This window comes from Jaculus jaculus, chromosome 18 (assembly GCF_020740685.1).
Source record: "Jaculus jaculus isolate mJacJac1 chromosome 18, mJacJac1.mat.Y.cur, whole genome shotgun sequence".
NCBI classification, from domain to species: domain Eukaryota; kingdom Metazoa; phylum Chordata; class Mammalia; order Rodentia; family Dipodidae; genus Jaculus; species Jaculus jaculus.
The window spans coordinates 34,412,137-34,438,757 of NC_059119.1; the positions used below are offsets into that span (position 1 = coordinate 34,412,137).

At 40.6% G+C, this 26,621-nt stretch overlaps 1 protein-coding gene across 14 annotated transcripts in view; it reads right to left on the reverse strand.

Moving 5' to 3' along the window:
- Wnk1 (WNK lysine deficient protein kinase 1) overlaps positions 1 to 26,621 on the reverse strand; it is a 156,155-nt gene that overhangs the window by 23,383 nt on the left and 106,151 nt on the right. For 4 of the 14 annotated variants that reach the window (XM_004669142.2, XM_045137319.1, XM_045137318.1 and 1 more), the window contains 13 exons: positions 20,671 to 20,820; positions 19,651 to 20,094; positions 18,776 to 19,057; positions 17,979 to 18,076; positions 17,703 to 17,865; positions 16,893 to 17,009; positions 16,222 to 16,395; positions 16,012 to 16,069; positions 15,767 to 15,889; positions 13,286 to 14,724; positions 10,627 to 10,710; positions 5,565 to 5,648; positions 3,945 to 4,002 (listed from right to left, as the gene is read on the reverse strand). In XM_004669142.2, the coding sequence (XP_004669199.1) occupies positions 3,945 to 4,002; positions 5,565 to 5,648; positions 10,627 to 10,710; positions 13,286 to 14,724; positions 15,767 to 15,889; positions 16,012 to 16,069; positions 16,222 to 16,395; positions 16,893 to 17,009; positions 17,703 to 17,865; positions 17,979 to 18,076; positions 18,776 to 19,057; positions 19,651 to 20,094; positions 20,671 to 20,820 (3,274 nt within the window). The remainder of the gene's footprint in view (positions 1 to 3,944; positions 4,003 to 5,564; positions 5,649 to 10,626; positions 10,711 to 13,285; positions 14,725 to 15,766; positions 15,890 to 16,011; positions 16,070 to 16,221; positions 16,396 to 16,892; positions 17,010 to 17,702; positions 17,866 to 17,978; positions 18,077 to 18,775; positions 19,058 to 19,650; positions 20,095 to 20,670; positions 20,821 to 26,621) is intronic. The other 10 variants (XM_045137325.1, XM_045137323.1, XM_004669140.2 and 7 more) reach the window with 6 other exon arrangements.

The window sequence follows — 26,621 nt, forward strand, 5'->3', positions numbered from 1 at the left end:
CTAAATTACTCAGAATTTCCTCCTATTTTAAAAATTAAGAAAATAGTCTCTTAGAGATCTATGAATTAAGTAATGGAAGTGCTGAATCATTTCCATTTACAACTTTGGGAGACATTACTAAACTGACTGCCAGAACCTTTTTTGAGAGGTGAGAAATGCTATCACTACAATAGTTTTATCTTACATTTCTTCCCCCTCTCTCCCCAAGATAAGGTCTCACTTTAGCCCAAGCTGACCTGAACTCACTCTGAAGTCCCAGGAGGCCTCAGACTCACAGCGATCCTACAACTTCTGCCTCCCAAGTGCTGGGATTAAAGGAGAGCACTATCACACCTTTTGTTAGTTTACCTTAATTTTAGAAACTATCAGTAGAATTAGTCCTTTCCACGGGCACACATACACATACTTCACATAAAACTATATGAACAAATATATTCTCCCAATTTTTTATTTTTGTATTTAATGTCATTTCCCCCATACTTGTGTATAACAAGTTACCACTCCACACAAAGTAAATTTGATTTTTCTAATTTTGTTTCTTTTTTTGTACTCAGTGTCATTCTCTTCCCCTTACTCCAATAAATTTGAGCTAATATTGCCTGCAATGGACTGAGTATTAAATTTAAGAACACCTTCAGGGATTAGAAAGTTGTAGTTAGTGGACCAGATTCAGCTGACTGTTCATTTTTGTAAATACATTTTACTGTATCACAGCCAAGCTCATTCATGTATTGGCCATTGCTGCTTTTTTTTTCAACTAAGATATTTTAATAAGATGTGAGGGACTGCATGACCTGAGAAGACTGAATAATTCACTATCTGGTCTTTAACAAAAGTCTCAGCTGGGTGTGTGTGTGTGTGTTGGTGGCATACTGCTGAGGTGGATTCATATGGATCAGGATCAGAAGTCTGAGGTCATCCGTGGCTACACAGCTATTTTCAACCAGGGTTATCTGCCTGTCTCAAGAACATTTCTAGCCTCTGCTCTATATAGTTGGGAGAAAAAAAGATGGAAATATTTTCCTTAAAATTTCTTTGTGGTTCAAGAGAAATTTCTTATATTTTTATTTATTTATGAGCGACAGACAGAGAGAAAAAGAGAGACAGCAAGAGAGACAGACAGACAACGGGCATGCTAGGGCCTCCAGGCACTGCTGACGAACTCCAGGCGTGTGCGCCCCCCCTTGTGCATCTGGCTAACGTGGGTCCAGGGGAATTGAGCCTCAAACTGGGGTCCTTAGGCTTCACAGGTAAATGCTTAACTGCTAAGCCATCTCTCCAGCCCAAGAGATTTTTTTTTTTTTTCCCAAGGTAGGGTGTCACTCTAGCCCAGGCTGACTTGGAATTCACTATGTAGTCTGAGGCTGGCCTCGATTCTTCTACCTCTGCTTCCCAAGTGCTAGAATTAAAGGTTAGCATGACCAGGGTCAAGAGATTTTTTTACTTTGCGGTTTTTAGTGTGTGTTACTTACATAAGAGTCTGTAATATTTCTATAGAAACATATATTTAATATTTATTTATTTATTTATTTTGAGGTAGGATCTCACTCTAGCCCAGACTGACCTAGAATTTGTAGTCCTGTCCCTCAAACTCATGGCAATCCTACCACTGCCTCCATAGTGCTGGGATTAAAGGCATGTATCACCATGCCTGGCCATGTTTTTATACTACTATTTCAATGTTTTTCGTTTTTATTTTCATTTTTGAGTCATTTGGAATTTTTAAAAATTTTTGTTTATTTATTTGAGACAGACAGACAGACAGACAGAGAGAGAGAGAGAGAGAGAGAGAGAGAGAGCATAAGAGCGAATGAGAGAGAGAGAATGGGCATGCCAGGGCCTCTAGCCACTGCAAATGAACTCCAGGTGCATGCACCACCATGTGCATCTGGCTTACATGGGACCTAGAGAATCGAACTTGGGTCCTTAGGCTTCACAGGTAAAAGCCTTAACCACTAAACCATCTCTCCAGCCCCTCACTAGTTTATATTTAAAAAGCCATCTTTTTCATATTGTATATCCCCCTCTTTAAAAAAAAAAACAACATTTTATTTATTTGAGAAAGAAGCAGATAGAGAACGGGTGCACCGGGGCCTCCAGCCACTGCAAACAAACTCCAGATGCATGCACATCTATCTGGCTTTACATGGATACTGGGGAATCAAACCTGGATCGTCAGGCCTTGCAGGCAAGTGCCTTAACCCCTGAGCCATCTCTCTAGCCCTCAAGAGATTTTTTTTTTCCCCCTAAGAGAGAGCAAAAGCAAGAGAGAGAGGGAGAGAATGGTGCGCTAGGGTGTACACCACTAACATCAAACTCCAGACACTTGCGCCACCTAGTGGGCATGTGCAACCTTACGCTATGTCACCTTTGTGCATCTGGCTTGTGTGAGATCTGGAGAGCGATTGAGTGTGGGTCCTTACGCTTTACAGGCAAGTGTCTTAACTGCTAAGCCATCTCTCCAGCTCTGATCTTATTTTTAATAAAAGGAATTAAATCCAGGGCTTTGTGCATGCTAGATAAGCTCTCTCCACCAGCCTTGGTAATAAACATTTATCAATTAATTTTTTTGTAAAAATATATTTTTTGTTTATTTATTGATTTGAGAGTGACAGAGAGAAAGAGGCACATAGGCAGAGAAAGAGAGAGAATGGGCATGCCAGGGCTTCCAGCCACTGCAAACGAACTCCAGATGTGTGTGCCCCCTTGTGCACCTGACTAACGTGGGTGCTGGGGAAGCCTCGAACCGGGGTCCTTAGGCTTCACAGACAAGCGCTTAACTGCTAAGCCATCTCTCCAGCCCTTGTGTGATTTTTCTGAGGTAGGGTCTCACTCTAGCCCAGGCTGACCTGGGATTCACTATCTAGTCTTAAGGTGGGCCTTGAACTCATGGCAATCCTCTTACCTCTGCCTCCCGAGTGCTAGGATTAAAGGCATGTGCCACCATGCTTGGTTTATTTTTACTGTATATATTTAAGGTGTCTGATACTGTATTTTATCCCTTCCTAGGCTTTTTACTCTGTTCCATAGATTGTAGTCTAAGTCTAATGACACCATTCAGAATTTTAACTGCCTTGAAAATAATGTCTAAAGTCTTTTTATATTTTTATCTATGAACAAATGTTTGTCTAGGCCTTTCAAGGCCACCTTTCCTTTCCTTCTTCTTTTTTTTTCCCCCAAGGTAGGGTCTTACTCTAGACCAGGCTGACTTGGAACTCACTCTAATCCCAGACTGGTCCTAATTCATAGTGATCCTCCTACCTCTACCTCCCCAGTGCTGGGGTTAAAGGTATAAACCATGACACTGGCAAGTTTATTTCTTTCTATGTTCAGTGTCACAAAAGCCAAAAATATTACTAGCAAGTTGACCCTTTTCTCTTTTCTTTTTTCCCCAGACAGCATCTAGTCATGTACCCCAGACTTGCTTTAACTATGTGGCTTAGGCTGGCCTGGAACCCACAATTCTCCTGCTTAAGTATTTTGAGTGTTAGGATTAAAGGGGTGCACCATGGCATCTGGGTTTGTAAACTGATTATTTGTTGTTTTTTGAGGTAGGGTTTCTCTCTAGCCCAGACTAACTTGGAATTCACTATGTAGACTCAGGTTGGCCTCAAACTCACATTGATCCTTCTACCTTGGCCTCCAGAGTACTGGGATTAAAGGTGCATGTCACCATGCTTGGCTGTAAACTGATTTTTATAAATATGCTTGTATTTCTAACTCTCATAGCAAGGACCTTGCCTAGCTAGTAACAAAGGGTACTATGTTAAGAAACTATCACTACATGTTGTTTATTATACTTTGCCCCAGTAACTATATAAAACTCATTAATCTAATAGGTTCATGCTTTAGCATTAGTTAACAATGCCCTAGTTTTTGAAACAGTAAACTATACTATCAATTACAGGTAGGACTTCGTACAGTAATATAAAGATGCATCTCACCATCCTTCTGAGGCTGTGCTCCTGCTTCTGTAACTGGTGCTGGGGCTATCGACACCGGCTGCAAAACACAACATCGTCACTTTTAATTATTTTTACAATTTTTGCTTTGTCACCTTTCCTCTGGCCTATGTAAATGGCAGAAAGATAGTATACATAAAAGAAATACTTAGGTCAAGAGAAATTATCTTCATTTTTACAATATACAAGTCTGATACAGAATTACAGCTTTAGAGTAGTAGGGAGATGGCCCAGTGGTTAAAGGCACTTGGTTAGAATTGCAGATTTAGGAAAAAACCAACTTAACTATTTTGTTTTGTTTTCTTACTTTTTCTCAGAAGATACTTAAACAGCACAACTTGGCCATTCATTATAAAGTTAAAAAATATAAGTTTTTTTTTTTTTTTTTTTTTTTTTGAGGTACAGTCTCACTCTAGCCCACGCTGACTTGGAATTCACTCTCTAGTTACAGGGTGGCCACAAACTCACAGTGATCCTCCTACCTCAGCCTCCCAAGAAGAGCTGGGATTAAAGGTGTGCGCCACCATGCCCAACCCTAAAGAGTATTTTATAGGCCTATAGAATGTACAACTGCTTTTGTGGTAATGATTCTTTTTTAAAACTGCGCTTTTATTTTTAGTTTTTGGTTTTTCATGGTAGGGTCCTGCTCTAGCCCAGGGTGACCTGGAGTTCACTATATAGTCTCAGGCTGGCTTCAAACTCATAGTGATCCTCCTATTTCTGTCTTCTATGTGCTGGGATTAAGACATGTGCCCCCATGCCTGGCTGCCTTTTTCTTTTCTTTTCTTTTTTCTTTTTTTATTGCTCTGTATTTAGAGAGAGGAAGAGACAGACAGAGAGAAAGAAAATGGGTATGCCAGGCCCTCTAGCCACTGCGAATGAACTCCAGATGCATGTGCTATCTTGTGTATCTGGCTTTACATGGGTTGGGGAATCAAACCTGGGTCCTTTGGCTTTGCAGACAAGTGCCCTAACAATTAAGCCATCTCTCCAGCCTGCCCTTTTACTTTTTAATAAAATAAAAAACTTTATGAAAAAATTTACCTGATTTCTTCCCATCACTAAGAAGCCTTACTATTCCCTCTTCTATACTGATTCTTCCCTCCAACCCTCCTCCATCATCCAAAACAATCAGTTGGTGAGCCTAATATTATGCAGGTCAAGAACTTTGGTTTTTCAAGGTAGGGTCTCACTCTAGCTCAGGCTAGCCTGGGATTCACTATGTAGTTTCAGGATGGCCTTGAACTCACAGCAATCCTCCTACCTCTGCCTTTCAAGTGCATGCAATATCACACCTCACAAGAACATAGTTTTAATCATAATGTTACTGTCACAGAAGGTTTAGTCTCATCCAAAGCATAAATATAAAAATCCATAAAATTGATCTGAAATGTAATCTACCAAGTAGTAAAACAAAATATGCATCTTTGAAGTCATTTCCACAGTTATATTATGGGTCATCATTAATTTTTTCATTAATATCTCATTTCTGTTGGCAAACACACTGAGTGGGAATTAAAGTATTAATAATTTAGGTTATAGTTTGCACTCCAGAACATATCTGGGCCATGAATAAATTTTAGCAAGGTTTTAAAAACTTACACCAATTGCAGATGTCACTGAAATATTCTCTGGACTAAGTGTTCTTCTTAACTGGGCATCAAGATCTTCTAGAGGTTGCTGGGACTAAACAAATTACAGTATATGTAAGTCCTATGGTACTTTTAGAGCCACTAAGTATACCTAATTTATACTGGACATATTTTATGCTTTTGATTATAACATTCACTGAATATAAACCCAGTATACTATAACTTAATGTTTGTATGTCAGTCCAGCAGGCCTAGGCATTATAACTCAAGTACACTTATATTTTTTAGTCTCAAAGTTACCTTTCTAATCTTAATTAATTATAATAATATAATTAATAAACTGTCTTTGCTTTAAAAATATTCCCCAGGGCTGAAGAGATTACTTAGTGGTTAAGGTGCTTGCCAGCAAAGCCAAAGGGCTCAGGTTCAATTCCCCACTACCCCATGCCTAGCCAAGATGCACAGGGTGACACATGTATCTGGAGTTCCTTTGCAGTGTCTGGAGGTCTTGGCATGCACTTTCCCTCCCTCCTTGCAAATAAGTAAATAAAAATAAAAAATATTTTAAAAATATACAAAGACTGATTGTTACGTTAATTATATCCTATCCTATGCTCCTTTATTTTCTTATTTCATTTATTTATGAGAGAGAGAGAAACACAGAAAGAGAATGGGCATACCAGGACTTCTAGCCACTGCGAACAAACTCCACATACAATCACTACTCTGTACATCTGGCTTTATGTGGGCAATGGGGAATGGAACCTGGGTCCTTAGGCTTTACAGGCAAGTGCCTTAACCGCTGAGCCATCTCTCCAGCCCTCCCTTAATTTCTTATCAAGTATTTATGTATGTATGTATGTATTTATTTATTTATTTACTTAATTTATCTGCAAGTAGAACGAGGGGATTGGTATACCAAGGCCTTTTGCTTCTACAAATGAACTCCACATGCATATGCTACATTATACATCTGGCTTTAAGTACGTACTGGGGAAATGAATCCAGGCTGTAAGGTTTTACAAGCTCAAACGGGGGAACCTTATCTCCAGACCAAGTTCTTTTTTTTTTTTTTTTCTCTCCATGAGGTAGGGTCTCACTCTAAGTCCAGGCTGACCTAGAATTCCTATGTAGTCTCAGGATGGACTTGAACTCATGGTGAGCCTCCTACCTCGGCCCCCAGAGTGCTGGGATTAAAAGCGTATGCCATCAAGTTTTTTAATATTTATTTATTTGATATGGAGAGAGGGAAACAGAGAATGTGCCAGGGCCTCTAGTAATTGCAAACCAACTGCAGACGCGTGTGCCCCTTTGTGCACCTGGCTAACACGGGACCTGGGGAACAGAGCCTGGATCCTTTGGCTTTGCAGGCGAATGTCTTAACACTAAGCCATCCCTCCAGCTCCCAACAAATTTTTTTTTTTTTTTTTTTTTTTTTGGTCTGCTGAGGTAGGGTTTCACTCTAGCTCAGGCTCTCCTGGAATTAACTATGTAGTTTCAGGGTGGCCTTGAACTCCTGGTAATATTCATACCTCTGATTAAAGGCATATGCCACCATGCCTGGCTTCTAAGAGTCTTTTTAAAGTATTTTTTTGTATTTATTTGCAAGTAGAAAGAGAGAGAGAAAGAGAGACAGAATAGCCACACCAGGGCCCCCAGTTGCTTTTAACATAGGTACTTAGGGAATCAAACTCTGGTTGTTAGGTTTTGCAGACAAATGCCCTAACAACTGAGCTATCTCTCCAACCCCTTTTAACTTATTTACTCTTACTCTAGCTCAGGCTGACCTGGAATTCACTATGTAGTCTCAGGGTGACCTTAAACTCTTGGTGATCCTCCTACCTCTGCCTCTGGAGTTCTGGGATTAAAGGCATGCACCACCACACTTGGCCCCTTTTAACTTTTTTCTTTTTAACTTAGTTGAGAGAGAAAGAAGCAGAGAGGGGTGGGGGGAGAGAATGGACACGGCAGGACCTCTAGCCACCGCTAACAAATGCATGCACCACCTTGTGCATATAGCTTATGTGGGTCCTGGGGAATTGAACCCGTGTCCTTTGACTTTGCAGGCAGGTGACTTAACCACTAGATAATTTTTCTAGTTCACTTTTAAAAAACTTCCATTTATTTATTTACTTGAGAGTGAGAATGGGAGAGAGCCTCTAGCCACTGCAAATGAACTCCAGATGCATGCATCCCCTTGGGCATCTGGTTTATGAGGATCCTGGAGAATTGAACCTCAGTCCTTTGGCTTTACAGGCAAGTGTCTTAACTGCTATGCCATCTCTCTAGTCCCCCTTTTTTTACTTCTTTTTTTGGGGGGTGGATTTTTGAGATAAGGCCTTGCTCTAGCCCAGGCTGACCTGGAATTCACTAGGTAGTCTCACGGTGGCCTTGCACTCATGGCAATCCTCCCAACTCTGCCTACCGAGTGCTGAGACTGGCTTTCTAGCCTTTTTCTAACCTTTGTTTTAAAAAATATATTTTATTTATTTGACAGAGAAAGAGGGAGAAAGAGACAATAGGCGCACCAGGACCTCCAGCCACTCCAGATGTGAGCGCCTCTTGTGCATCTGGCTAACATGGGTCCTAGGGAACCAAACCTTGGTCCTTTGGCTTTGCAGGCAAATGCCTTAACCACTAAATCAGCCATCCTTCCAGCCCTAACTTTTTTATTGACAGTTTCTATAAGCGTAGACAATAAAACTGTATTTCCCTTCCTCCATTCCCATTCCATCCCCCATCAAATCCCCTCCCCTTCCAATCAGTCTATTATTTGGGTGTCATCATCTTTTCCTCCCATTATAAGTCTTATGTAGGTTTTAGGCACTTTAAGGCAACCTAGCCTTTTAAATAATTAGCATGTTTTATCACCATCAAGAAACGTTTTGCTTTATTCAGCTGATTTATTTGTAAGCTGAGAGAAAGAAAGAGAGAGAGAGGGAGAGGGGGAGGGAGAGGAGGGGGAGAGGAGGGAGAGAGGAGAGAGAGAATATGAATGAATATGAATGGATGCACCAGGGCCTCCAGCCACTGTAAATAAACTCTAGATCCATGAGCCACTTTTATGCACCTACCTGGCTTTATATGGAACCTGGGTCCTTAAGACTTTGCAGGCAAATGTCTTATCCACTGAGACTTCAGATTTTAAGATGCATACTTCTATCGTACTGATGGCACCAAGGAGGCTCTATGCCTCACTATATCTCAGGGTCATACTTTTCATCCTTGCCATATTTTCAATCCATCTTTATATCGCTTTCATTTATGCAGGCAATATCCACTTCCCATTACCTCCTATTGCTCATTACACTTTACGCTGCCTTAGCACTTATACTGCCAACACACTGCTTCTGTGTTGTTTTTGTGAAGGTTGTATTATGCTGCCCTGGCTATTCACACACTCTTGGGTTCAAGTGATATTCCCACATACTGGTGCCTGACTTCTGTGTGCATGTTTCTAATGAGAAACAGGTTTAAAACCAATTTCTCAATTTATGTGCTTTTGCTTCACACTTGTTTTCCCCTCACAAAATCTCATGACTAGGCTGATAAGTGTGTACTCTACTGGAATTATGACTTTCCTGTGTAAGTTTATTACATTGCTAGGACCACAGAAACAGGGGTAAAGCTTTCTCAAGTAAGCAATCTATTATGCTTTTTATACAAAATTGCAAAATAAATTCCTAATTTAAATTCAAAGTTTGTCCCATGTCAGACAGAAGCTTTCATGATGGCAATAAATTCACAAGAATATCTTTCTTATGGGAATTCAATTAAATGCATTAATAATGAAGTATGGTGGTAAAGTAGAAATAATAACTTAAACATAACATGTAATTCTGACCATAACTGCACTTTTGAGTTTGAGAGGAGAATCTCAAATTCGTGTTGTTGGTCTGTTTCTTTAGGGAGTGAGAGATAGGGACCACATTGATAGCTGATATACTTCTTTGTTTTTAAGGTAGGGTCTCACTCTAGGCCAGGCTGACCTGGAATTCACTATGTAGTCTCTGGGTGGCCTTGAACTCACAGCGTCCTCATATCCACAATCCTCTTGCTTGACCCACTTGAATGTTGGGATTACCAGTCTATAATAACACTCCTGGTTAGTTATCTTTTTAACTAAGACATTTTAGTTACATTTGACCACATATAACATTTTGTTTGAACAATAGCTTAGAAGCTAGCCTTACTTTTCAGATCCAATTTCACTAATGTATCAATGTTATGTTTTTATGTTAAAAACTTTTTTTTTGTTGTTATTTTTGTTTATTTATTTGAGAGAGACAGAGAGGGACAGAAAGAGACAAATAGAGAAAGGGAAAGAGAATGGGCGCGCCAGGGCCTCCAGCCACTGCAAATGAACTCCAGATGTGTGCAAACCTTTGCACATCTGGCTAACATGGGTCCTGGGGAGTCGAGCTTCAAACCGGGGTCCTTAGCCTTCACAGGCAAGCGCTTAACTGTTAAGCCATCTCTCCAGCCCGGTTTGTATGTTAAAATGCCCACTTTTAATGGAATTTCAAAGGGGAAAGTGTCAGGGGGGAGGGAGGGAATTACCATGGGATATGTTTTTATAATCATGGAAAATGCTAATAAAAATTTTTTTTTAAATGCCCACTTTTATAATTCCTTCCTACATAAGATATAATAAAATATTAATGCCAAATGGTTTCTGGATGACTTGAGCAATATTCTAAACAAAAGAACTATGAAACTTCTTCGTTTCAGTGAAGCTTGGGTCACTAGCTGCAGTTTATTTTATTTTTATTTTTTATTTTTTGGGTTTTTGAGGTAGGGTCTCACTCTAGCCCAGGCTGACCTGGAATTCACTATGGAGTCTCAGGGTAGCCTCAAACTCACAGCAATCCTCCTACTTCTGCCTCCCAAGTGCTGGGATTAAAGGTGTGTGCCACCACACCTGGCTACTAGCTACAGTTTTAAAAGAAGGGTGTTGTTAGGCCAAAGCCAAAAAGAACTGGAAGACAAGATCAGACAGTACAGAATTTATACATGCTCTATTAACAAAAGCAGGGGCATAGAAAAAAATATGCCAAGTTAGTTAGTGGCACCTGAGTTAGGGAAGGTCCAGGAAAAGGTGATAGCTGCTCACAAGGTAGAATACCAGCTGGAAATTCAGTACTCACTGGCATCACCTACAATAAAGGGAAATTCAAATCTGTGAGACACTATTGGTAAAAGATTATACACTAAAGAATAAATCAACTAACTTGAATGCAGAAAAATGACACACACATATGCATGCATGCTTTCACCATTTCTGCAATCTGTTCTAAATAAGTGACAAACATAACCAGGGGTACTATTATAATGTGGACTATGAAATGTAGATGAAATAAACAGTAAAATATAATGAAAAGGAAAATAAAGTTTTTATGCAGATAAAAAAGCAAAATTGAGGTATTTTGGCAACACTTATTTTATTTATTCATTTGATAGAGAGGAGGGAGAGAGAGAAAGAGAGATTGAGAGAGCAAGCCATGTCAGGGCCTCCAGCAGCTGCAAAGAAACTCCAGGTACATTAGCCATTTTGTAGATCTGCTTTACATGGGCACCAGGGAATTGAAGACACGTGGCTTCATTTGCTGAGCCATCTCTCTAGCCCTTCAATGGGCTTTTTTAAAGAAAAAGATTTTTCAGCCGGGCGTGGTGGCGCACGCCTTTAATCCCGGCACTCGGGAGGCAAAAGTAGGAGGATCACTGTGAGCTCTAAAAAAAAAAATGAGATTTTTCAAAGAAAAGAAAATGGGCTGATTTAGCAATAACCAAGGGGACACAGGCAGAGGTATCACCATGAGTTCAAGGCCACCCTGAGACTACATAGTGAATTTCAGGTGAGCCTTGGCTATGTCCCTCCTACTCCAGCCTCTAGAAAGTTGGGAATTCTCCCACTTCAGGATCCTGAATAGATGGGGCTACAGGTGCCTGTTACTATGTGAATGCTGATTTCTGATATATTCCCAGGCTAGCAAATAATAATATACTTTTTATCATGATGAGAAGTGGCAATGAGCTACAGCTGTCAGTCAGTAATGCCATTAGTATGGTCAACAACCAATACTCCAGTGTTCTATGTTGCTAACCTATAATGTTAGGTTAGGTATACAATGTTTTCAAGCTAGGGTATATTTATAGGGATAGAACCTTATTGTCTGAAAAGAAAAAAAAAGTGTATTACTATACTGTAAAAAGAACTCTACCATCAATAAAAGCAATGCATAAAAACTGATGTAGAATACAGGATATATAATACAGTTTGAGGGGCTGAAGGCAGTAGAGTGGGAGGAAATCTCCCCTGGTGGAATTAGAAATACATTCCAGTTATCTGACTCCTATAGCCAGATTATGTCCACTGTATCACTTCCCTCAATTTCCAACTTTCTTATAAGCTCCAAATTGTATGTCTGTCAAATTTACAAAAAAAAAAAAAAAAAAAAAAAAAAAAGCAGGCAATTTACTTCATTTTTCACTGAGAGATGGTGAACTATTGTTGACTATTGACATCTTGTGGGTCGATGTATGTAGTCCCTTTGAGATTCTAGTCCTTAAATATATGCCAATTTAGTAAAAAAATCCTTTTTTTGTCTTTGGAGAAAAGCTTGGGCTGGTCTCAATCTCATGGCAATCCTCTTGCTTCAACCTCCTGAGTGCCACAATTACAGGTATGAGCACATGTCCCAGTATGCTTATTTTATCTGATGCTTATGCATTCTATGAAAATTATGCAACATACTATAAAAATGCTGGCCACATTTCAAAACAGAAAAATCTTGTATTTATATCCTAAAACCACTCCCAGTTTAAGATGGAGTACGTAGTAGATGGCAAGTGTCTTCCTCAATTCCTCTCCATCTTAATAAAAATACTTACTTGTGGGCTGGAGAGATGGCTTAGCGGTTAAGCGCTTGCCTGTGAAGCCTAAGGACCCAGGTTTGAGGCTCGATTCCCCAGGACCCACGTTAGCCAGATGTACAAGGGGCCCCATGCGTCTGGAGTTTGTTACTAGTGGCTGGAAGCCCTGGCGCACCCATTCTCTCTCTCTCTCTCTATGTCTCTTTCTCTCTCTGTCACACTCAAATAAATAAATAAAAATGAACAAAATTTAAAAAATAAAAACAATTAAAAAATTACTTGTAAGCAGAGAGAGAAAGAATATGAATGAGAATGAGCATGGGCACACCAGGGATTTTTGCCACTGTAAATGAATTCCAGATGCATGAGCCACTTTATGCATCTGGCTTGCCATGGGTACTGAGGAAATGAACCTGGTTTGTCAGGCTTTGCAACAAAGTACGTTTAACTGCTAGGCCATCTCTCCAACACCTGCATCTCATGTTTTTGAGGCAGGGTCTTTTACCAAACAGCCAATTTGACTAGTCTAGCTTGCTGGTTAGCTCCATGGAGGTCTCTGCCTATCCAGTGCTGACATTACAGACACACTTCTCAGAACTGGCTGGGTGCTGGAGATCAAACTCAGGTTTTTCATGCTTGAAAAGCTACACTTAATTGACTGAACCATTTACTCATGCCCCTTATGCCTGTGGATTCCAGGGATCAAATTCAGGTCCTCATGTTTTCAAGGCAAGCATACTGTACCTACCTCCTAGCCCATACGCCATGTGTCAAACTTGCAAGGCTGAGTTGAAAAATGCAATTATGAAGGGCAGGGGAAGGATAACCATATTTATCTAATTTTATTACCAATCTTACCAGTGCTTTAGTTAAAGGTGGCTTTGAGGGAGTAGTTCCAGATTTCACTCCTGTTGCAGTGCTGACTGCAGCTGAAACATAGGTGCCTGGGGTAGAAATTTGCCCAGGTGTGCCCACTGGCATAACTGGCAATCCCGTCGTCCCTAATGGTAAGCTGGTTGGTGGTAAGCAAGTACTTGTAGTAGAAGTCATGAGTTTGCTTGGTGCAACAGCGGTGGTGGGGATGCCTGGTGTGACTGCAGTTTCTACTACTAGTGATGTCTCTAGTGAAACAGAAGCATGCTGAGCTCCAGATGAGCTGTGTTCACTGAAGAGAGACCTTAGCTTTTCCTCCAGAGTCTTTATGTCATCAATCCCTGGAGCTTTGGGTTGGGTATCAGCATCTATTTCTGGACAGTGAGTGTGGGGCTGGTTAGGAAGCAAAGCTGGCTGAGGCTGACTATGGATGAGAGTCTGCTGTACAGCAGGCACATTGGCAACAGGTTGTACCAAGGGTGGGATACTAGGTATTTGGGGTAATAAAGGTGTAGATCCTGCTGCTTGGGCAAGGACAGGTGTAGAAGCTATGGCTGATGAGATGACTAAGGGATGTGCTACACCAGGCTGAGAAACAGAACTAGAAACTCCTGTTCCTGGGGAAGAGGAGGAAGACTGTGCACAGAAGGACAAAGCCAATCCAGTTGTACTACTATGAGATGTCTTATCTAGTGAGTGTGCACTAACCACCACTGTTTCAGCTAAAGCAGGGGCAGAAGTGCTGCTGCTAAGATGAAGGGGTGGCTGTGAAGCCATGCTTGGAAATGGAGTGGTGGCAGAGACTGATGTTGTTATGGCTATCCCAGTAGTGCTGCTTGTGGCCTGTTGCAATGATACAGCTGAAGACTTAGCACTTTGGGCAGCCACACTGCCCATGGTAGCAGCTGAAGTCACTGAAACTGTTCCAGAAGGCAAAGTGCCTATACTAGACACAATGCTTCCAGATGTGGGGGCCTGAATTGGCTGGGATGTTGGAGACACTGAGTCAACTGAAGGCATTGTGACACTGGAAACCACACAGGAGAGTACTGGCGATTCAGACACAGATAATGTAGGGAGACCACTTGAAGTTATCACACTTGTGCTGGTGGTAACTCTTGCAATCCCTTTTTCATTAGGAATTGTAACCTCAGACTGAATTACTGGTGTGGAAATGTCATTAAGAGGGCTGCTTGTTACAGAGACTGATACTGAAGGCTTGGCTGCTGCTGTGGTTGGGCCACCAGCAGCGCTACCCAAGAAAGGAGAAAATGTTGGTCCTGTGTGACTGAAGTTTGGAGGTGCTGTACTGGGTCCTTCAGTTATATGGGCATGTTTCAATTCAGAAAAGGCCTGCTGGAGACTAAGTGATGAAGCAGAGTGAGACAAGTTCATTCCAGGACCCTGAGATGTGGAGACAGCAACTGCCAAGGAAAGCAAAAATAAATACGCAAGTAAGTGTTTCTCTCTTTAGAGTCCCGTCCCCCCCCACCGGGGGTGGGAGTGGGTTGAATTTCAAGGTAAAGTCTCACTCTAACCCAGACTGACCTGGAATTTACTATGTAGTCTCAGGGTGGCCTCGAACTCACAGTGATCTCCTACCTCTACTTTCCAAGAGCTGGGATTAGAGGAGTGCGCTACCACGCCCTGTCTCCCTTTAGGCTTTTATAAGGCATAGTCTCATTTTAGCTCAGGCTGACCTGGAACTCACTCTGTAACCCTAGGCTGGGCCTTGAACTCTCAGTGATCGGCCTACCTCAGCTAGGGATTAAAGGTTGGAGGATCGCCGTGAGTTCAAGGCCAGCCTGAGACTACATAATGAATTCCAGGTCAGCCTGGGCTACAGCAGGACCCTACCTTGAACTTCCTCTCCCCCCAAAAAGGATCTATTATTTTTTTTTATTATCAACAAATGCTGTAATGCTACATAGCAAAAGATTTGACACTTCACCCAAGGAAATTATTATGTTCTAAGACAGTGAATTTGAACAGTCTGACTAGGTAAATCAGCTTGTTTGGGTATGTATTTCCACAGTATAACCAACAGGGAGTAACATGGAAGCATGTCTAATAGCTCTGGATGCAAACTTGGACATAATGTACTATCTCTTGCATAGGTTATATTTAGTATGACTGTATTTTTTTGTGTGTGCGCGCTTTTTTGAGCCCAGGTTTCATGTTGGTTGGCCTCAAAACTCACTGTATCCCTGAGGCTGACCTTGAAAACCTGATTATTTTTTTCCTGTCTCCCAAGTAATGAGATTACAGGTGCACTACCATGGCCAGCTCTTATTTTTTTCTTTAATCCTTTCTATTATTATTTATATCCTTCACTCATGCTTCTCTGTTATGCATAACCTTAATTTTCTACTCTTAAATTTGAGTCAGCATTGAGTTACTGTTTGATCAAGCTTCCACCATAGCAGAGATATAGTTACTTAAGTACATGGTAGAATTAGTCCTTACCGGTATCTGGTATTTCACTGGTGAAAACTTTTGATTCTCGTAATCGACCTTCTGGCACAGGACTCACTATAAACCGTCTTCCAGCAGAGTGGACAACTTGTGTTAAAGAGCTGGTAGGAACTCCTGGATGAAACAAAACTACTTAAATTCATATACTGTTATAGCTTCAAGGATTCAAGATTTCATTTTTAGTATACATAGCTAAATTTAAAGGACAAAAAAATAACAAGGAAAGATAATTTTACCTGTTTGCTGTGGCATAGAAGATGCAGGAACTGGTTGTTTGAACTCTCCTTCCAATTTCTACAACAAACAAAAGTAAATTCAGGACTAGGCAAAGGAAACTGTTACATGTGAAAAGAACATAAACATCAATGGATATTTTGCATGGCAGATTTAGCACTATACATATATTTCAAGTAAGCAGAACTCCACTACCGGAATGCTGAACCTACTTGAGAACCTGAAAAGCCATAGTCATCCTTGGCCTGTAGATTCTCCAATCCCTGGTCACCCTCGGGTTCCACACTGACATCCTCACTGAGCATTTCATCAGCTTTTTCAATAATTTCTCGCACTTGAGCCACAAATGACTCTCTCTCGACTGCTAGAATAAAGTCATTGTTCACCTGTAAAAAGATGCATTGTCCACCTGGTTAGTACATTTCTTAAGTATTAAGTCATTCAATAACCATTTTTATGACTTCTACCCTATCTGCACATCAACTGTGTCATTTATTTGGTATTTAAGTTAACTATTCCCTTTTTAAGAACCTCAGTGTATACTTATATGCAACTTGATCTAGACAAAAACATTTGTAAATGATAGGCTGGGTGTGAGAGTTATATTCACAAGTGAAATTTTTTTCTTTTATTTTTCAAAGAGTCTCACTGTATGTAGCGCAGGCTAACTGGAATTCACTCTGTGGCTCCAGGCTGGCCTCAAACACAGTAATCCTCTCTGCCTCCCAAGTGCTGGGATTAAAGGCATGTACTACCACACCCTGCTCATATCTGCATAATTGTTAAAATAAAAATTGATATAATATTGCATAGCTGCCTAGGACATGTATTTAAGAGAAAATAGTATGGGAAAACATAGAATTCTAAATGGAGAGAGACATACCATAATTGTTGCTATCTCTTCAGGGTTGTCACCATCTAGGTCAAATTTGAATGTAACCATTTTCCGATTATGAGTCTCTAACTGACATTCTACTACTCGGTCTCCTTTATTTGAAACCTAAAAAGAGAAAATAAAAGGCACTTCATCTTTGGTTTAATCACTAAAAAAAATCATTTGGATGAATGATTGATTGGCTGAGGAATTGTACTGTTATCATTATTCCCTGAAGTATAAGTCTTAAACTGGTAGTAAGAGAACCTGAGAAAAGAGAATCATTTTTTGAGTTATTTACTCATCTTCCACAGGAAAGAATATCATCTTTTTTCCTATAAACTAAAATTCTCTTCTTGTGCAGGGAGTGGTGGTGTACACCTTTAATCCCAGCACTCAGGAGGCAGAGGTAGGAGGATCGCCAAGAGTTCAAGATCATCAATTAACCTGAGTCTTAAGATATATTGCTGGGCGTGGTAGCACATGCCTTTAACCCCAGCACTCGGGAGGCAGAGGTAGGATGATTGCCACGAGTTCGAGGCCACCCTGAGACTACACAGTTAATTCCAGGTCAGCCTAAGCCAGAGTGAGACCCTACCTCGAAAAACCAAATAAAGATTTAATTATATTAAAAATAAGCAAAACAACTACCCCCCCCCCCAAAGGATTATTTAAGAGATTAACTGCTGACACTTCTGTATAAAGGAAAGATAAGGTACCTTTATTTTATGAAATGAGTAGTTTGGATCTGATGACCTCAAAATCAGAAAATGCCAAATTCCTTTAGCAGTATGAAGGCCACAAACCAGTAATACTTACATTCAAAATTCTCAGTTTTGGGCGTGAAGTCTTTTCATGACGAGAGCGGCTTCTTACAGATTTCCGATAATGACGTTTTGTTGTTCGTCCCTCATGCCTCCCACTGGATGATGGGGCGTTCTCATTGCCATCACTCATACCTGAAGCAACATCTGAATGTGCACTTTAAGGGGAAAATTATAAATGTTTAGTGTACAATGAAATTTAAAGATGTGAAATTTTGAAGTTTTATACTATCCTGCATACCAACCAAAGGGGTGTTTTAGCTCTACTTACCTGTCTACAGAGGAAACTAATGTGCCAGGTTGGGTAGGCTGTGGTTGTGCTACTGGAGTTGTTTCTGGAGGAACAGCCTGAGAGACTCCCTGAGTACTCTGTGAATGGAAAGAGAAATTCAAAAATCTTGGCAATAATATATTTTAAAACTCACCTTCTCCAAAAAGCTCCCTTTTCTCCTCATTTTCCTCCTGCCCCTCCCTTTAGTCCTAGAAGCAATGAAATTACTAGTAATTTTTAATATTTAACATCAACAGAAATGTTCTTAAAATTTCCAAGGAAGTTTCTAAAGCTAGTCTCTAGTGTAGACTGCTTGGTGTGAGGTCAGCCAACCTATTTGCTAGGCATTGTGAAACTACAATTTGCCATGCAGCCAGCATCTTATCAGAGTGTGCAATAGGGCAGGCAGAGCAAAGTGCAAAGATGAATTCAGAACTTTCTCCTGGCAGGACGAAAATGACTGCTGGGAGCACAGCAGGATAAGATACTCTTGTACAAACTGCCAATGGCAAGAGTTTGTAGAAGGAGAAGAATAATGGCTAAAGTACTAGCTAGAGAAGTAAAGTGCTAATAGTGTTAATCTTCTCCAAGGCAAACTCACTTCCCAACAGAACAGCCAGTGGCAACAAGGCCCCCATATTGGCATTTCATTCTGCTGTAAGAAAAAGTCATTTAGAAGTTAGTTTGATATAGTCTCCACATGAGTTCTAAATCAGGGGAGCCTATGGTTTTTCCTATGTCACGTAAAACCCATCTTATAGATGTTGTATATATAAACATGCAATAATTCCATTTACCTCCAGAACTGCTTGCTGGGAGGATGTAGTAGGTGGTTGTTGCGCTAAACTCACTGTTGGCTGGGACATTTGAACCTGTCCTGCTACACCGCCCATAGGAACCAAAAGATTTGATTCCACATAAGGCTGCACTACTGTAGGAAAGTAACCTGGTGTAGCCAATGTTTCTGTCAGCATGGGAGGGGCTAGAACTGTAGAATGGATGCAGACAGAAGTCACGTTGGAAGTGGGAGCAATATTTGAATCTCCTGGGTATTGTGGTGGCAGTCGAGATGGGAAGCCCTGTGACAGAAATGAGGAAGGTGAGAGTTAGTGCAGATTGGGACATCGAATTAGCAAGACAAGCAAAACAAACAAATAAAAAATGCATAAAGCGAAGAATAGTGTCCCACTTTCTTACTAAAGTACATTTAAAGATCATTCTTGAAATGGTAGATTAATTTCAATTTGGAAGTGGTAGCACCCTACCATCATACTTTAACACTTGGCTTTCCCTTCCTGGAGATCATTTAAGTAAATGTCTACACTTTTTTTTTCTTTTAGAAAAATCTTACCTATGGAATGCTAATCTTCTAAATCTAAACCCTCAAATTTTGTGTTGATCCATGCTCTACATTAACGAAAGCCAGCACTCAATTTACAATGAATATTCAAGTTATTTTTCTCCTAAGTTATATCTTCAAAACTAAGTAAGGATTCATCACATAATATCCTATTCTTTTTCAGAATTGTACTATTTTAGCCTCTCTAGTTGAGATCAGCAACTTCTGAAATTGTTATTCTGATACTCAACCACTAGATTTTCAAGTTACTAATAATATGCTATTAGAATCAAACCCTCTAGTACCCTTCTGTTTCGCTGGCTAACACAATACCTGGTATAGAACATCTCCAGAGGGATGCGGCCCCTCAGCAGCTTGTCCAAGGTTAGCTGGTATTCCCATGGACTGAACTGCTGGCTGTAGGAGCTGTGGGTGAACCTGACTTGGCAGCTGATTCATAGGCTGCAGAAGGGTTGGAAGCTGATTAGGAACCACAGTTGACCCCCCTGGGATGGAAGCTGCTGTAGCAGATGAAGCCAAAGTAAGCAGGGGCTGATTAATGCCAGCTGCCATTGTGAAACTTGTCTGAGCCACAGACACATGAGGAGTTGGTATTGGGATCTGAGAGACAGGATGCTGTGGGAGTAAGGCAGTAGGGAGTGTCTGTCCCATAGGAAGAAAATGAGCACCAGAGTGGACTGGAACAACTGAGGGTTGTGTCGCAACTGGGATCTGAGGTTCGCCTTGGATAGTTGGTACTGGCTGGGAAACTGGAAGCTGGGAAGGTAAAGAAAAACAAAACAAACTTTTTTTTTTTAAAGCAAGGCTGCCAAAAGCAAGATTTATGTGTTAGTCAAAAAAGAAGAAAAAAAAAAAAACCTTTGTACATTAGTGTCAGTTAATAGGCCACATAAAAATAGGCAAAAGATAGCAGCAGGCAAAGATGCTAATAAACTGGTTACTATTCCAAACTTTTAGCTGAATAAAAATCTAATATTTCATTGTTGAGAATAAAGAAGACATTTCCACAGCTAAGCGTTTCTCAATCTCCCTTCCTCTCTCTTTGGCATATGTGTGATATACATGTACATGCAGAGATCAGAGTACACTTTCAAGTGTCATCCTCAGGAACTCTGTCCACCTCATTTGGAACAGGATTTTTTCATTAGTTTGGAGTTTGCCAATTACACTAGACTGGCTGGCCAACAAACACCAGGAATCACCTTTCTTCTTGTTCCCTGAAGTGGGATTACAAGTGCATACCAACATGCCCCAAATTAAAAGTCTATCTATGTGAAAGGACAAATTACATGGAAATCATTTATAGCATCCTTGCAGAAACTAAGAGTATACCTGTTTTCCAGTTGACACTTGAGGCAAGACCTGTGGAGCTTGAGGCTGACTAACTGGCTGTGCAGTAGTGGCCTCACTGGAAGATGTTGTCTGTGGTAGTGGATACTGTACTGCCTGTTGAGGAAGGGCTGTTTGCTGTATTCCTTGTTGCTAAAAATAAAATAAAATGATTCACTAAAAAAACAAACAAACAAAAAAGATAAAAGAGAAAACTAACCACTTGTGTGACACAGGTTAAAATTTTGGAGCCAGGTGTGGTGGCACATGCCTTTAATCCCCGCACTGGGGAGGCAGAGGCAGGAGGATCACCTGGAGTTCAAGACTGTTCTGAGATTACATAATGAATTCCAGGTCAGCCTGAACTACAGTAAAACCTCTACCTCAAAAAACAAAAACAACAATAACAACAAAAAATTGCCTGCACTTGGGTTCACTTGAGTTTCACATTTGACTGGGTTTAGGTTTTGTTTTTTTTCAGGTAGGGTCTCACTCCAGCCCAGGCAGATATGGAATTCACTATGTAGTCTCAGGCTGGCATTGAACTCACAGCAACCCACCTACCTCTGCTTTCCAAGTGCTGGGATTGAAGGTATATGCCATCACAATCTGGCAAATTTTGCATTTGAAATTTTTCATTTTACATGTTTATTTATAAAGCTTTTCAAGGCCTTAAAGATTAAAAAAAGAACAAAGGAACAAATGATTTGGGCTTTTTTTTTTGAGATAATGTTATCTGGATTGGCTCTAAACTCCTTCACGCAAGTGATTTTCTTGCTTTAGACTTCCAAGTAGCTAGGATTATAAGGCATGCAAAACCATGGCCAGCTAAAGGTTCATTAATGGCACATTTCTTATACAGTTAATGAAGACTTTCAATTTATATTTTCTTTGTGATGGTTCCATGCAAAAACCAATATCCATCAATTCTCCTTGCATATGTTTATTCTCTTTTCACCTATTATTACCCTCACCCCAACAGCAGACTCTTAGACATTTAGTATTTCATTTTTATTTATTTGAGAGAGTGATACAGAAGTAGGAAGGTAGAGAGAGAAAATGGGCACACCAGGGGCCTCCAGCCACTGCAAACGAACTCCAGATGTGTGTGCCCCATTGTGCATCTGGCTTACGTGGGGTCTTGAAAAACTGAACCTGGGTCCTTTGGCTTTGTAGGCAAGTGCCTTCATGGCTAAGCCATCTCTCCAGCCCCTCTTAAACATTTAAGTACCATATTCAAATGACTCCTTACTCCAACCTTCACAACCCTCCTTCCATAATTTTTGGTGTCAGCTTGTATATTGGTTTATATACTTCTTTTTAAAAAAAATTCTTTTTCTCTAAGCAAGATAAAATGAAGCTGGGTGTGGTGGCACATGCCTTTAATCCCAGCACTTGGGAGGCAGAGGTAGGAGGATCACTGTGAGTTCGAGACCATCCTGAGACTACATAGTGAATTCCAGGTCAGCCTGGACCAGAGTAAGACCCTACCTCGCAAAACCAAAAAAAAGATAAAATGAAAAAAAAAAAAAAGAGATCTTTATATCCAATGTGCACAGAATCTGCATAAAAAGCTCAGTGTGAGCAAGGCGTGGTGGCACACACCTTTAATCCTAGCACTCAAGAGAAAGCAATAGGAGGACTATCATGAGTTTAAGGCCACCCTGAGACTACATAGTGAATTCCAGGTCAGCCTGGGTTAGAGCAGGCCCCTACCTCGAAACACAAACAAAAAAAGCTTAGTGTGGCCACACATGTCTGCAACCCCAGTGTATGTGTGTGGGAGTGGTGTCTCTCTCTCTCCCCCTCTATCTATCCACCTATCTATCTCTATATATATCCATCCCCAAGGTAGGATCTCACTGTAGCCCAGACTGACCTGGAATTCACTATATAGTCTCAGGGTAAACTCACAAGAATCCTAACTCCTCTGCCTTCACAGTGCTGGGATTAAAAGCGTGTGCACCACCACACCTGGTTTTCTCTCCTTTTTTGTGTGACACAATCTCACTATGTAGCCACGGCTGGCCTTGATATCTATAACCCTCAGGCTAGTGTCACATTTGCAATTTTGCTTCCCTTACCTTCTAAATTGTTGGGATTGTGTTTCCATACCATCATACCTGGAAATTCTCTTCTAGAGAATAAATTTAAGGAAACCCCTTCACACCTTCTAAGTTCATTTTCTTTTTGCTTATTTGAGAAAGAGATGCAGATGTGTGTGGGGGGAGGAAAGCATGGGCACATCAGGGCCTCTAGCTGCTACAAAGAAATTCCAGATGCATGTGCCACTTTTTGCATCTGGCTCATGTGGGTACTAGGGACATAAATCTGGGTTGTTAAGCTTTGCAGTTAAGCTCCCTAACCACTAAGCCATCTCTCCAGCCCCTCCAAACCTTTTACTTGGGCATATTTCAATTCATTAAAAACCAAGACTCATATCAAAATTTGGACTCTATCAACTCTTTCATGAATACATATCTTTATATAAAGAGGCAGGGATGTTACTCAGTGGTGAAGCACTTGCTTAGCATGTATAAGGCTCTGGGTTTGAACCCCAGCACTGCAAACAAATAAAAAACACCTAGTTTTATGCCAAACTGAAGGCAAAAGAGCCCATTTATTTCTATTCTCTATTTTTCTACTTTACACGTTCTACATGGTTCATGTGGTATTCCTCCCATCCTGAGTTCAACATGCCATCATTTTCTAATGCCTTCCTGATAGTCCTATTTCTGTTAAGGAAAAGCAAATTTCTCTGCTTTTTAAAAGATGTATTAGGATAGCAGTTAGAGGTGAACTATGGAACAAAACTATTGGATTTAATATGTTTTCACACTTTACAAACTGTAAGTTTGGGTAACTTTACCCAAAGTCTCTTAAGTCTTACCTGTCCCATCAGTAAAACAGAATTGATACTGTCTATACTTACTGAGTTCTCACTGGGAGCCCAATGTACATGTTAACTATTATCCTGATTTGCTTGTACAAATTCACATATTTGACTACATCATTTAGACTCCATGGTAATCAATCATATCCAGTCTATCTTGATTGACTGTAATACATGAACTCAATAATAACTCAAAAACAAACAAACAGAGCTGGGCATGGTGGCACATGTCTTTAATCCCAGCACTTGGGAGGCAGAGATAGGAGGATTGCCATGAGTTCGAGACCGTCTTGAGACGGCATAGTGAATTCCAGGTCAGCCTGAAGTACCTCAAAAAACTAAAAACAAACAAACAAAATGAAACCCCCCAAAAACAAAACTTTATTTGAGAATGTTGAGAAGAAAAGGAATGCTAAAAATGAGCAGTATTATCAATTTATTACCTCATTCAGACAACTGACAGGTACCTTATAATATTTTGGGAGAAATGGCAATTCTGGATAGGCCAGAAGTACATGGTGATCCACTCCTGCACAATCACACTGGTAAAATAGTTAACCCCTTGCAGGCTTGCATAAACTTGTTTCACAAACCCAGCTCAATCAACTTTTACTGAGTATAATCTGTTGGATATAGCTGCTTGGTTAGAAACCTCAGGCTGAATAGAAATGTAAGAATACCTGGAGACTGTATGTGCCCTTATGGAAAAGGAAATATTTATGGTCATAAATGTTGGAAGGAAAGTATTTTTGGCACCCAGATAAAACACATCGTTATAATTTGATGAAAATATGAAATAAGAGCTAGGGAGATGGCTCAGCAGTTAAAGTGCTTGCTTGCAAAGTCTGATGACTTGTGTTCATTTCCCCACTACCCACATGAAGCCAAAATCACAGTAACACAAGTGTCTGGAGTTCACCTGCAGTGGCTAGAGGCCTTGGTGCACCTATGTATGCATGCTCTCTCTTCTCACCCTTCCTTCGTTGAAAATAAATATTTAAAAAATGAAATAAGGAAAAATATCCCCCCACTAATTCCTCATTTATTATGTTCTAGAAACTTATGAGTTTAACTAAATTTCAATTAAAAAACATATACTTATTTCCTTACTATAATAAAACTAGAGATGTGTTTTCTAATGGTACCACCTAAAGCCAGATGCACAAAGGGGCATGCAACTGAAGTTTGTCTGCAGGAGCAAGAGGCCCTGAAGTACCAATGCTCACTCATGCACTCTCCCTCTTTCTTCCTTGCAGTCATTTCAGGATTAGCAGTTTTACTAAACTATTCACGTTTCTTAACTCAATTTTTGAGTTCCTCAGACCTGTGACAAAACCTCCAAAATCAAATATACAAGTAATTAAAAAGGAGTTCAGCATTTGATACAAGTACTATGGGGGAGAAAAGAACAATCGCACACATGCGTGTGTGTGTGTATGTGTGTGTAGCTGGTGGTCTGAAAAACTCAGGAGTCTTTAGACCATGCCTCCCAATACCATTGGAATTACAAATGTGTGCACCCCAACGTATCTGGCTTTGCATGGTTGCTAGGGATCTGAACTCCAGTTAAGATTGCACAGCATTTTACCGAGTGATGACCCCAGCCTACAGAATGCTGTTGTGTGGACAAATCATAAACATAAGTAGAAACAAATTGGTATTTCATGTATTGGTTATGTATAGAATCATTTAAAGCAGCAGATAAAATTATGTAACAATGGTTCTTTTAGATTTCGGCATACAGCCGGGTGTGGTGGCGCATGGTGGATCACTGAGTGCAAGGCCAGCTTGGGACTACAGAGTGAGTTCCAGGACAGACTGGGCTACTATAATACTGGGCCTATTAAAAAAAATAAATTTCAACATATATCTACTATATTATTCAAAGGCACATTGTGGTAGTTTGAAAGTGTGGTCCCATAGATCAGGTTGTTTTATTAAAATTGAGTTTGTAGCTTCAGCCCCTAGCTGGCAGACTCTTGTGACAGAGAGGTGTGTCACTGGGATGGATATGAATTCTAGCCCAAAGATAATGCACAGAGGTGTGAGTTCTGTGGGACGTGTGCTTGCTGCTTTTTGGTGTTTGCTGGCTGGTGATGTTTTTTTCTTTTTATGCTTGGATTTATGAATGGGAACCAGCTTCTTCTGCCATTGATAGAACTTCCCCTGGATCTGTAACCTTGAAATAAATCCCTTATAGTTTGGGTAACTTTAACTATAAACTCTGTTTAGCTGGATGATCATCCTAGTATTATGAAAGGGACTACTACATACATTAAACAAACAAAATAACCTAAAATGCTACTAAACACAAGAAACATCACACCATTAATTTCTCTTTCAAAAAACTTAACAAGCCAGAGCTGGAGAGATGGCTGAGCAAGTAAGAACACTTTGTAAAAAAAAATATATACACATATTTATGAGGAGAGAGAGAGAGAGAGAGAGAGGGAGGGAGGGAGAGGGAGAGAGAGAGAGGGAGAGGGAGAGACGAAGAGAGTGGGGGAAGAAAGAAAGAAAGAAAGAAAGAAAGAAAGAAAGAAAGAAAGAAAGAAAGAAAGAAAGAAAGAAAGAAAGAAAGAACGAACATGCCAAGGCTTCCAGCCAGTACAAACGAACTCCAGACACATGTGCCTCCTTGTGCATCTGGCTTACGTAGGTCCTGGGGAATCGAACCTGGGTCCTTTGGCTTTGTAGGGAAACGCCTTAACCACTAAGCCATCTCTCCAGCCCCCCCCCCCCCCATGAGGTAGGGTCTCACGCTAGCCCAGGTTGACCTGACACTCAGTCTGTAATCTCAGACTGGCCTTGAACTCATAGCTATCCTCCTACTTCTGCCTCTTGATTGCTGAGATTAAAGACATGTGCCATCATGCTCAGCCTGAGTTAGTTTTTATTTATATTTATTTACTTATTTATTTTTGGTTTTTCAAGGTAGGGTCTCACTCTGGCCCAGGCTGACCTGGAATTCACTATGTAGTCTCAGGATGGCTTCAAACTCATGGCGATCCTCCTACCTCTGCCTCCTGAGTGCTGGGATTAAAGGCATTGCCACCATGCA